Consider the following 12,531-nt stretch of genomic DNA (forward strand, 5'->3'; position numbering starts at 1 on the left):
CCCATCATCAAACGTGGGACCCAGGGCTCAGACAAGACAGGGATTCTTGGGGCTCAGACAAGACAGGGACCCCCAACGTCCCCCCCACCCCGGCTCACACACGGCCAACAGCCACATGGAAGCAACACGCCCACAGAGGTGACTGACCACTGAGCAGCCGGGCTACGGGCGGCCCCAGGTCTGCGAAGGGGTCAGGCCGCACCGGCTCGGAAGCCTGGGCACCTGGGGTCTGGCTGGGACAGAATCAGAGCGGGACTCTGACTGCAGGGGCACGTTTATTTGGCAAACCAGAAGTTCTGGTGGGAAGGCAGGCCAGGAGTGGACGAGCGAGCGGATGGGCCTGTGCCTGGGCTGGGAAGAGGGGAGGGAGGGGCGGGCACAGGCTGCCCCTGGAGCAGGATGTTCAGCAGCTCACGACTGTGTCCCCTCAGGCTCGGCATCTCCACAGAAGGGCTGGCCAGCCCCAGGGCGGGGTCACCGTCCAGCAGCATCCGGGCTGGTTCCGCTGCTTCTCTGGGCCTGGAGGTCACCTTGGGGAGGAGAGGTTGGGCCCAAACCGCCGGGCCAGCGCTGTGCGGGGGAGAGGTCACCCTGGGGCGAGGTCCCCCTGTGATTGCCTGTCCATGGCTAGGCACCTGGCGTCCCCCTGGCGACCTGCACCTGCCCCGTCCCTGCCCTGCCCCGTCTGTCTGTCTGCCCGCCCGCTGCCTGCGGCAGGAACGTCCCAGTAATGAGAGGGAGGGAGGGAGGATGGGGCCAGGGAAGCACCTGTTTTCCCAGCAGCCCCCATGCCTGGCGCCCGGGTTTATGCAGCCCCGACAGGGAGCCACGGTTTGTTCAGACGCGCCCACTGGTGTCGTGGGTGGGAACCCTCACACCCCTGTGACCCTGCCGCAGCACTGCATGCTGGGAGTTGGGGTGGATACAATCGTTTTGGGGGAAACATGATCAGGAAATCCCCGTTAGGCCGGGTGCTGGTTCAGGCGATGGAGTGAAGACCTGGGCTGGGGGACCAGGAAGACAGTGGGAAAAGCCCCGAAATGAAGGCTCTGCCGGCCTGGCCTCACTGCGATCCTTCTCAGTCACCAGGCTGTCAGCCAGGGCGGGCGCAGCACAGGAGCCTCAGAGCTGTGGCCGGACGTGACCCCGTGCGGTGACCCCAATGCCTGGAGACCACCCCAACCCCGGTGCCGTGACTGGCGCCCCGAGACCCTGCGCCTGTCTGGCTCCCCAGCCCCCCAGGTCCCAAAGCCCCCAGAGCAGGCTGCTCCCAGCGCCCACGGAGCCCTCCCCTGCGGCCTGGCCCGCTGGCTCCCCCAGGCCTCGCTGGGACCGAATCCTGAGAGCTGCCTCCATATTCAAATTGTGCAGCGGCTTTCACTTCCCCTGGCCCTCTCCGTGCCGGAGCGCATTTGCCTGAGGCAGCCTCTGGGGCAGCTGGGCCTCCGGTGTGGGAACTGATCCCCAGGCGAGGCCGCGGAGCGGAGTCCGGGAAGGTCCCCCCTGACCTCAGTGCCCACCACCGCCTGCCAGGCGCAGAGGGACGTTGGTGGCCGAGGGGGTGGATTTCCTGCAAATAGGGAAGGAGGCGGCGCCCGCGGTGGGTTCTGGCAGGATCCTCCTCCTCCCGGAGAAAAAGAGGAAAAGAGGCAAATGGCTTTCCTCTTGCTTCTGCTTCCCTGAAGAAGCTGCGTGCCTCATTTCCTCCGCAGCTGGAGAAACCTCCTTGTGAAAGCCAGTGTGCACACCGCCCCGCCTTCCAGGCCGCGTTTACATTTTGGGATCCGGCCTACCAGTGCCCAGGCCACGGCCCCGCCCGGAGCAAGCTGCCGCCCATCACCGGGTCTTCCCTCGGGGAGCGTGTGGCCTCCCAGGCCCTGAGGGCCAGGCGGATGTGGTTCTGGAAGGTTCTGGTGGAGGACTGGAGGCCTCCCAGCACTGCCTGTGCCCACATCACCAGCACACACGCTCAGGGCCCGAGGGAAGCGGGCAGCTCCCACCCCAGCGCCTGGGACGCGTGGGGAGGAGGTGCCGGACTGTCTCCGGGCGAGCTCAGAGGGTCTGCCCTGGGTCTGCACTCGGAGGGCGCGGAGGCTGACGGGGAGGGCCCTGCCCTCCACCCCCTCCTCCTGTCCGGGAAGCACTGCCAGGTACAGGGAGTCAAGGCCCTGGTCCCACAGCAGGAATCTCCCAGAGCGTTTTGAGAATCCAGGAAATTAATCAGACATTTTCTATAAATGTGAGTGAGGTACGTTAACTGACAGAGGTAAAGGAATGTACCAGGGAGCTCCTAGCAGATGAACTGAACATTTCCTGGCGTAGAGCTGGAATTTTTTATTTATTTATTGATTTTTCACAGAGAGGAAGAGAGAGGGATAGAGAGTTAGAAACATCGATGAGAGAGAATCATCAACCAGCTGCCTCCTGCACACCCCCAACCAAGGTACATGCCCTTGACCAGAATCGAACCCGGGACCTTTCAGTCCCCAGGCCCATGCTCTATCCACTGAGCCAAACCCGTCCCGGCTGGAAATCTTTTAAAGGCAGGAACATTGCTGGGACCACTGGCCGCTGGAGCCCTGGAAGCTGAGGGGCGCGCGCCACCTAGTGGTGAAGGGGTGCACGGGCCTGATGCCAGCCTGGCTTCCCAGGACAGGACCAGCCCCAGGAGCATCTCGCCCAGAGGGTCAGGCTGAGCCCTGGGGGGCAAGACATTTGGCTGCCCAGCAGTGAGGGCGGGACAGGCTGGCTACAGGTTATTGGCTGCTGGTTTGTCTTCAGACACCCCGGGCCTGTCGCTGTCTGTGCTGCCTCCTGAGAGCAGTCCTTGCACCAACTTCGCTGACTCTGACTCGAGCAGGCAGCTCCCTATCCAGGGGCAGTGGCCTCTCCTAACTGGGCAGAGGCCCCAGGCCCGGACCCCCTGGGGGTCCCCCCGACCTCTCTGTGGAGCTCCCCCGGGCCCTGCCCCTGCCATGGCCTCAGGTCCTCATTTCTCGGCAGGGAGGGGCCTTCCCCGCCTCCCGCCTGCACCCAGGGGCCGGGTCTGCGAAGTGAACGACCAGTCGTGTCCACGGAGGGTTTGTGACCTGCTGGATTTTACATGGAGTCTGGGCGGGGGGCGGGGGGCAAGGACTTCAGAGAAAGACCAATTACCCAGCTTGGAGGCTGCCGACCACGCAGACAAAGGTCAGGGTCCTGCTCGTCTCCCTTTGCTGACCAGTGGCGAGTCCCCCCAACACCCCGAGACCCAGCTCGGAGGCCCCGCCCCAGAAGGTGCTGCGTGGAGCGGCAGCCACGCTTCGGTGAGAGAGATTCCTGGCGGAACGGACGAAGCCCACCAGCCAGTGGGTCACATCCATCTTCCCACCCAGGACACGCACAGGCTGTGCCGATGCGCCGGTACCGCTGCCGTCACAGGGAAACGGGGAGGGTGCCAGCGCCCTCCATCCTAATTTTTGCAACTTCTTGTGGTCTGAGGTTTTCGAGTAGAACATGGTTTAAGTGAATAAAAAAGATGGCATTTTAATGAGACCAAAAGAAACGTGGGTGAGCCGGCGGGTAAGGGTGGGGCGCCGGGCAGACCCTCTCCTGTCTACCTCCCCCGACGTTTCTGCCGGTCCGTTTCCCACACATGCAGCCTTCTGTGGGTTCCTGAGTTCACGCCCGTGGAGTCTCACCCACAGCTCTGTGCGGACCCCTCCCCGGCCCGAGGCCTCGTCACCGAGGGCCCCCATGGGGCCGAGGCTCCGAACCGCTCCCCGAGGTTCTGCCGAGGATGCAGCCCTCTGCTCTCCCTGAGACACCGGGCTGGACCACAAAGCTGTTTGAACAGACATTAAAGCACCTTATTCTCCAATACCACCCAGGGCTCCAACGTCACACCGGAGACGGAGGAGGAAGAGCGGAAAAGTGTGAACATATATGAGCCGGCCCCTGGAGTTCCCACTTCCTCGCTCCCAGTCACTCCTCGTGTTCTTAGGAAACATCTTCTTGTGGAAAACAAAGCACAGGAAGCGTTAAGCGTTAAGAAGAGACAGGAACACAAAGACGCGAATTCCAGAATCTCAGCGGTTACAGAGGGTGAGCAGAAGTAGGCTTCTAGCTGTTTGCTTGGGAAGTCATACAAGACTCTACTGTCCACACACTCACAACTGGAAGCCGCCTTCTGCCGACCCTGCTTTATACCGAGGCCCCACCCGGGCTCTGCGCCTGGGCACACTGGGCCTCCCCAGCTCAGCTGTCCTTCAGACTTCCTCCCGCTCCCACCGGATAAGTAATCTCAGAGGCGATAACATGCATTATCAAGCTACCAGGGAACTGGCGCCCTTGCTTTAAAAAAAAGTGTCCTAACTTCTCCAGAACATTACAAAGTGTCCTAGCCCCACATGCATGGGCACACCTGATGTTGCAAAGGAAATCCTACACTGAATCCCGTCTCAGAGGCATTTCCGCCCAATGCCTCAGCCTTTAGCAGCGTCTTAAGCAACAGGTCTGCCTGAGTTCCCCTTGCTAATCGCCTATTGCGTGTGGCTGCAGGAAAGACAGGCCCCGCTCCTTTCTTAACAGCGTTGCTCAACCACCGCGTTACACGCTGGGCGTGTCCCTGCCTGTGGAGGGCACGGGGGAGGGCCCTCGCCCCTCGCCTGAGGCGGCGATGCCAGCCTGGTCTCTCGGCCCACTCTCGCCAACCCGATGGCTCCAAGTGAAAAGCAGAAAGATGCACCTAATCCAGAGAACGTGTGTGAACTCCAGGCAGCAGTGAGGACATGAGGCTCAGGTACCGTCTGCCCCCACACCCAGCGTGGACCGAGTCCGCGAGAGCCAAGCAGGGCTGGCTTTCCCCGAAGCACACAGGGTTCCCGAAAACGCCTTCCATTCCCACGCGGTGGCTGCACTTTCCCATCTTGTCCAGGCCGGCCGGAACAATGAGATGCTGGCTTATTTAGTTTGCATCTAAGCTTATCCATTAGAATAGATTTATCTGCACCATTTCCCTTAAATTGCAATCGCGTCCTGGTTTTACAGCAATTTTCTGTATTTTATGAAATTGTGCTTCCGGCGGCTTATCCTGTATTTGCGTTAAGGCGCTGCGCAGGGTCAGAGAGTATGCGCGGCCACCGGCTGTTTCTCCCGATGCAGTCGGCCTCACCTGGCGCCTGTAGGGAAAAGTGGGCTCACAGGTCCATGGTCACAGATGAACGCCACGCATATGTACCGCCTGCTCACAGATTCCTTCGTGAAAGGGGTTCTGCCACCCGGCTTCCTGAAGTGAAGGTGAAATCTGTATGTGCCTCACAGCTACTTTTCAAAGCTCAGTCTGCAGTCGGATGAATGACTTTGGCTCAGGATTCTGATATGAGGTGATTCATAGATTATTTAGCATCTGGTCACTGTCCTCTCAGCCCGTGTCTATGAGCGAGGCTGTTTTCTGAGGGTGGACCGCTGGGCTTTCAATGCTCACCCCTTGCCTCTAGCAAACCTATTAGTACCAGAACAAACAAGAAGCCACAGCTTACTCACTCAGCTGCACGTTCTATTTAAAAACATTATTTCCCTGGGTCTACAAATCACAGAGCGCATCACTGTTGGGAAGTCACACGGACGCTGCTCGTCGGCGGGTGGCGTCCGCTCACCTCGCTGCCTGCCTGCCGGTCCTCTGCTCAGGCCCGGCGGGCGGGCGGGCAGGCGGGCGCAGCCGGCCTCGGCATGGACCGGAGCCCGCCTTCTCCTCGGGGTGAGTGTGCCTGGCACCCGCGTGGTTTTTAAAGCCGTTTCATAAACCCCGTAAACAGCTCACCTTCTCAGGCTCGGATGTGTAGTGTTTTCTCACCTCCCGAAGGTGTCAGTGAACTCACTGGTGTGGCGCTGACACCGGGGAGAGAAACCTCTCCTGGCTGTCAGGACCCCACTCCTCCCAGAAGCTGGGCGCACCCCCCACCCCAGCCAGGCGCGGCCCGCCTGCCCTCCACGTCTCACTGAGCGCTCGCAGCAGCATCACACTCCTCCGGTGTTTTAGTAACTTCCAGTGTTTAATTCCACATTTTGATGCTTTTGGCTCCAGGCTCAGAGGTTACTGACTAGTAGGAAAGATCAGTGAGTAGGCAGTCAACATAGTTTCAATTATAGTGAACAGAAGGAACACAGCCCAATGTCCTTCCCTCACTGCACTCCAAAGACCGACTTCCCGAGGCTGTCACCACGACGGAGTCCAGGGCCGTGTAGGGAAAGATGCTGCCGATGAATGCTAACAGGAAACGGAGAGAAGTGAGGGTACGGGAGAGAGTGAATGCTAACGGGAAACGGAGAGAAGTGAGGGTACGGGAGAGAATGAATGCTAACGGGAAACGGAGAGAAGTGAGGGTACGGGAGAGAGTGAATGCTAACGGGAAACGGAGAGAAGTGAGGGTACGGGAGAGAATGAATGCTAAAGGGAAACGGAGAGAAGTGAGGGTACGGGAGAGAATGAATGCTAAAGGGAAACGGAGAGAAGTGAGGGTACGGGAGAGAATGAATGCTAACGGGAAACGGAGAGAAGTGAGGGTACGGGAGAGAGTGAATGCTAATGGGAAACGGAGAGAAGTGAGGGTACGGGAGAGAATGAATGCTAACGGGAAACGGAGAGAAGTGAGGGTACGGGAGAGAATGAATGCTAAAGGGAAACGGAGAGAAGTGAGGGTACAGGAGAGAAGTGAGGGTACAGAAGAGAAGTGAGGGTACGGGAGAGAAGTGAGGGTACGGGAGAGAATGAATGCTAACGGGAAACGGAGAGAAGTGAGGGTACGGGAGAGAAGTGAGGGTACGGGAGAGAGTGAGGGTACGGGAGAGAATGAATGCTAACGGGAAACGGAGAGAAGTGAGGGTACGGGAGAGAGTGAATGCTAATGGGAAACAGAGAGAAGTGAGGGTACGGGAGAGAGTGAGGGTACGGGAGAGAAGTGAGGGTACGGGAGAGAGTGAGGGTACGGGAGAGAGGGTACGGGAGAATGCTGTGGAAACACCTGGAAGCACTGTACCCAGCTGTTTGCAGTGCTTTCCCAGAGGGGAGGGCACAGTCCTTTCTTCCACAGCGAACGTGTCCATTCGTACAGCAGAGTGCGCCCTCAGACACCTGCAAATGTGTTTAGATACCAATACCTCGCTGTCACCTAGTGTCATACACAGTCAGACAACACCTGCCCTAGAAAACCATGCACCTTCAAGCCCACAGTGCATCTGCTAGTGGGCCACACTTTCCCCCTGTGAACGTGTTTTATTAGCAGGTCTTGGGAAGAGAGGACAACAGCAAGAGGTCAAAACCCGAAGTAAAAAAGGGCACTTTCCCTCTTAAGCAACAGGGAACACGCCGTCTCAAAGGTAACCACAGCCCAGCCATAAAAGGTACGTGTAAGTGACACACCCTCGTTTATACGTAGGACTGACTGTGTTTCAATCTGGGCTCACTACACCCTGAAAAGAAAAGTGTTAGAAACAAGACCCTCACGTTGGGTGTGACCAGGTACACATCAGGGAGTAACTGGAAGAAAACCAGGCTTCTAGCAGCACAGGCTGTCAGCTGCAATGGCTCCACCTGCGGTTCTGGGTTCCGGACACACACTCCCCAGGGTCCGGAGCTCAAGGCCGGGAAAGACTGAGCCACACGGTGCCTCTTTGACTGGGGGGGCCTGCTCACTTCCCACAGCCGAAGGTTCTGTTCCAGTTCTCGTAAAGCTCCAAGTCCGTGGGAGACACGCTGGGTCGCACAGTCCTGAATGCCTTTTCGAAGTCCCCGTAAGCGATGGGCGGGACCTGGTCGGCCGTGATGGTGGCGATGTCGGCGGCCTGTAAGCTGCGGATGGGGCCGAGGGACGCCTCCCGGCACAGTTGCGTCATATCGGCGCCCGAGAACCCCTCCGAGCGCTGCACCACCAGCTCCAGCTCCTCCTCGCGGAGGCAGCACTGCTCCCGGGACATCAGGCGCGTCACTATCTGCCTCCGGGCGGAGGCCTCCGGGAGCGGGATGTAGAGCCTCTTCACCAGCCTCCTGCGGGCCGCCTCGTCGATTTCCTGAGGCCGGTTGGTTGCTCCCACGACTAGAATGCGGTCTTCGGAAGACGTGGTGGCTCCGTCCAGCTGCACCAGGAACTCGGTCTTGATCCTCCGAGAGGACTCGTGCTCGCCGTCCGCCCGCTGGGACAGCAGGGAGTCGATCTCGTCGATGAAGATCACCGCGGGCTGCTGGCACCGCGCCACGGCGAACAGCGCGCGGACCATCTTCTCGCCCTCGCCCACCCACTTGGAGGTCAGGGAGGAGGCGGAGATGCTGAAGAAGGTGGCCCCGGACTGGCTGGCGATGCACTTGCCGATGAGGGTTTTCCCGGTCCCAGGCGGCCCGAAGAGCAGGATCCCCTTGGGCGGGCCCCGCAGGCCCGTGAAGATGTCGGGCCTCAGCATGGGCCACACGACGATCTCCTTGATGGTGGCCTTGGCGAACTCCACCCCCGCGATGTCGTCCCAGGTCACCGGCGGCCCCTGGTCCATGATCTCACTCATGATCAGCTCGATCATCTTGGGCTCCAAGCTCTTCAGACGCTCGTCCACGGGGGGCGCTGGCTCTGCGGGCCCGGCACTGTCGGGCTTGTACTGCACCCCCCCGTTCGCGTCCCCCCCCTCTGGCTTAGGTACGGGAGGAACAAACTTCCCAAAAATCCCTCGGGACCGACTGGCTCCCAGGCACTTCTTGCCACCGCCACTGGAGGACGCCGCCGCCCGGGCAGCAGGGTGGTGCTTTTTCTGCTGCTCCACCCACAGCTGCTCCTTTGCGGTTTTGAAGGTCGGCAGGCCACCTTCCTCCCGGGGGCCGCTGCCCTCTGTCTTCCTGAGGGCCCTGCTCGGGGCCGGGGCAGAAAGGGCATCGGCAGGGCCAGCGCCGTCGAACGTGCTCCTGTCCCAGGGGCCGTCACTGCCGGGAGGGGCGAGAGGCTGCTGGGCCAGGAACAGACCCAGGCCCGGGCTGGCTTTGGGAGTGCTGCCGGTTTCCTTCCTGACGTTTCCAAATAGCGGGGTGGCCCAGTTGCCAAAGGGTGCGGAGGCCGTGGGACACGTCTTGGGGGCGTTACTCGCCACAGGGGGCTGGGCACTCAGAGGGCCCGAGGGACGGCTCTCTGGGACGCCCGGGGCCCAGCCTGGCCCGTGAGCTGGCTTAGCCAATGGGGCGCTCTCTCCAGAACCAGCACCAGCGCTAACCGCGGGAGGCTTGGGGGCCACGGCCCGGCCGGGGATCACCGCCGAAGGGTCAGCCGCGCCCAGCAGGGAGCCGCGGAGCTCCTCGCCCGCCCGCATCATCGCCTGCACGCTGGGCATCTGGAAGACACTGCTCACCGACAGGCCCGACTGCCACTGGCCACTGTCCGCCTGCTGGCACCTCGCTAAAGTTAAGACGCTCTCTGCGTAGTTATTCAAGCCGGTTTCAGCGTTGTCAGAATCGACGATGGCCGAGTACTTCTCTGCGTACTTTCTGAACAGCCTGGAGGCGCAGACCGGGGAGATCTCGGAGCTGGCGCATGCGTACTGGACGCGCAGCACCTGTGCCCGGTAGGCCTCTGCCTTCTGCGCCGCCGGGCATGTGCCGGACGTGACCACAAAGTAGTTCTTCCGCCACTCGCTCAGGTGCACGGCCCGGGAGCTCGGAGCCTGCATGGTACAGGTTCTGCAGAGACAGAGGGACAGCGTCAGGACAACGGAAAGATGGCATAGGTGACTTTAACCCCGCTCATCTGAAAGCAGGTATACGGGACCTTTCCCTTATAAGGTACACCTGTAAGGACAGGCCATGTGCAAGGGAGTACTAGTTACTCATACACTTCAAGCATTTAGGACAAAAGACCTGACTTAGTAAAGCCGTTACGGGTTGGACTGTCTTAGTGATAACTTCCCACACAAATGGGGAAAGCATTCCTAAGGAAAGGACTTAGCATTAATGAGCAGACGGGCGCCACCGAGGAGCATGAACTAGAGACAAACGGAACAAACCGAGCCAAGCCTGGGGTTGAAGTCTGGTCTCCAAGGAAAACACAGGAATGAGCTCAAGCAAGCCTCTGTCACTGCCGAGTCCTGGGCCTCACCTGTGAAGAGAAAGACATCGCTGAGTCAGGTCACACGCGAATATAAAAATGCCGACACTGCGCCAGCCCTTCAGCACCTGCAGGCGCCGAGGCTGAGACATGAAGGAGCTCCGGGGCTGGAACCGCATGAGCGCCAGCTCACTAGGGCTCACTCCAGGAGCACACAGGCCCAGTCCTCTCCTCGGGGACTGTGCATGGGCCCTCGGAGCTACTGCCAAAGGGCAGAGCAGCGCAGAACAGGAACAACGGCTTGCTGCGTGTTCCTCAGGGTGTATCCGTGTTCCCGAGGGTGTATCCGTGTTCCTCAGGGTGTTTCCATGTTCCTGAGGGTGTTTCCGTGTTCCTGAGGGTGTATCCGTGTTCCTCAGGGTGTATCCGTGTTCCTGAGGGTGTATCCGTGTTCCTAAGAGTGTTTCCATGTTCCTGAGGGTGTATCCATGTTCCTCAGGGTGTATCCGTGTTCCCGAGGGTGTATCCGTGTTCCTCAGGGTGTTTCCATGTTCCTGAGGGTGTTTCCGTGTTCCTGAGGGTGTATCCGTGTTCCTCAGGGTGTATCCGTGTTCCTAAGAGTGTTTCCATGTTCCTGAGGGTGTATCCATGTTCCTCAGGGTGTATACGTGTTCCTGAGGGTGTTTCTGTGTTCCTGAGGGTGTATCCGTGTTCCTGAGGGTGCATCCGTGTTCCTGAGGGTGTTTCCGTGTTCCTCAGGGTGCATCCGTGTTCCTGAGGGTGTTTCCGTGTTCCTCAGGGTGTATCCGTGTTCCTAAAGGTGTATCGGGGAAGGAGCACTTCACACAGAGGCCCCAGGCTCTCACTATCCCGAGAAATCACCTCAAGTATTAAAAAGGGAAGCCTTCGTGACACAGGAGCCATAAGCAGCGACACAATCTGCTGTAAAGTGCTTGTATTCAGATTTCGTCCCTCTAGGTATCTTTATAAGCCTCTGTACATCGAGGTGAAACTATTTTAATACAACTACAGAGACTGCAGCCTGTGGCCACATGTGGGAACTTACCTGCCAACCCGTAGGAAGATGTGTAAAAAGCTGTTACGTTTCCTAACAGCACTGCATAAAGGAAACACCGAGAACTGGTGTGTTTTAAAGTTTACCGCCGGAGTTACCTGTGACACACGTTGTGTATCTCCCATGGCACCTTACAAAGAATCCGTTGCCCTTGCAAGTAGGTGTTCACGAATCTTTGCTAAAAGCCGTCAACTCAGCCCCGGCTGGTGTGGCTCAGTGAGGGCTGTGAGTCTGGCTCCCGCCAGGGGCACGCCCCAGGTCCCCAGCCCAGGTCAGGGTGCGTGCCGGAGGCAACCCACGGATCTCTCTCACATCCATGATTCTCTCTCTCTCTCCCTCCCACCTTCCGCTCTCTCTAAAAATCAACGGGGAAAACATATCCGCTGGTGAGGATTAAAAATAAAAATAAACTGAAGGCTCAAGGAGATTTTAATTTGCTTAAAGCTGTAAAGTCAACAAAGAGTCAAAACTAGAACAGACATGTCCCGGCACGCCTCGTTCCCCGCACCATTTACCGTGCTAACCTCTCTGTGCGACCCTGGCGCCGGAGGGCGAGGAGCGGTCCGCCACGGACTCCTCTGGCGGGGGCACCCCTCGCCTTCACCCCCTCTCCGCCCCACGGCCACCCGCACCCGCTCCGAGGAACCCAGCGGCTCGCCCGGCACCGCGGACACGCCCTGCCCGCTGCACCGCCTGACCCGTGGCCACCGGCTTCCACGCCCCCTCCGTCCCCGGCGCCCAGACCCGGAGACGCCGCACCCGCACGGACAGGTGCACCGCGGGGCGTCCCCTTCCGGTGAGGACGAGCTCTGTCCGCATCGGGCCGCCCGGCCCCGCAGTCTCCGGGCCTCGAGCGCGCACCCCGGCCTGCGAGCTGCACCGGCGGCGCTGCACACCCGCAGCCTTCCAGACCCCAGCACGGGCAGCGCCCCCTGCCGGACGGGGCTTCCCACTCCGAGACCTCAGAACGGCGCCGCCACCCGGAGGCTCCCGGCCCAGCCCCTCCTCACAGCGGCCCCAGGCCCGCCCTCCCACCGGGTGACGGGGGACCGCGGTCCCTGCGGCTTCGGGTCCTGGCGGGAGGCAGGAGTCTACCCCGGCTCCGCCGCAGACACGCCGGCCCCGGCCCGGTTCGCCCGCCCTGAGGGGAGTCACCTGAGAGCACGGGAGGGCACGCCCCTGCGAGGACCGCTCCGGCCGCCGCCCCTCCGCCGCCAGGCCCCGCCGCCGCCCCGGAGGGTCTGGGCCCGCGTTGGCCTGCCCGCGCCTGTCGCTTCCGCCCGGCCCGGCCCCTCCGCGCCGCGCCGCCCGGACCCCCACACGCTGGCGGCTTCCGAAAAGCGCGCAGGCCGACTGCGCCTGCGCGCTGCGGACCCGCTCAGCCCTGGCCGAGCGTGCGCCGGT

At 60.6% G+C, this 12,531-nt stretch overlaps 1 protein-coding gene across 2 annotated transcripts; it reads right to left on the reverse strand.

The window, feature by feature from the left end:
• Positions 1–6,019: 6,019 nt before the first annotated feature.
• FIGNL1 (fidgetin like 1) lies at positions 6,020–12,521 on the reverse strand. Of its 2 annotated transcripts, none has more exons than XM_036453698.2 (3): positions 12,283–12,521; positions 10,012–10,103; positions 6,020–9,688 (listed from the first exon to the last, which is right to left on the reverse strand). In XM_036453698.2, exon 3 carries the CDS (start codon positions 9,676–9,678, stop codon positions 7,669–7,671), a length of 2,010 nt encoding a protein of 669 aa, XP_036309591.1. In that variant the 5' UTR covers positions 9,679–9,688; positions 10,012–10,103; positions 12,283–12,521; the 3' UTR covers positions 6,020–7,668. The 2 variants fall into 2 exon arrangements, with proteins under 2 accessions (XP_036309591.1, XP_045443132.1); XM_045587176.1 differs by lacking the exon at positions 12,283–12,521 and adding an exon at positions 11,887–11,993.
• Positions 12,522–12,531: the final 10 nt, after the last annotated feature.

This window comes from Pipistrellus kuhlii, unplaced genomic scaffold (assembly GCF_014108245.1).
Source record: "Pipistrellus kuhlii isolate mPipKuh1 unplaced genomic scaffold, mPipKuh1.p scaffold_m20_p_26, whole genome shotgun sequence".
Taxonomy (NCBI): Eukaryota; Metazoa; Chordata; class Mammalia; order Chiroptera; family Vespertilionidae; genus Pipistrellus; species Pipistrellus kuhlii.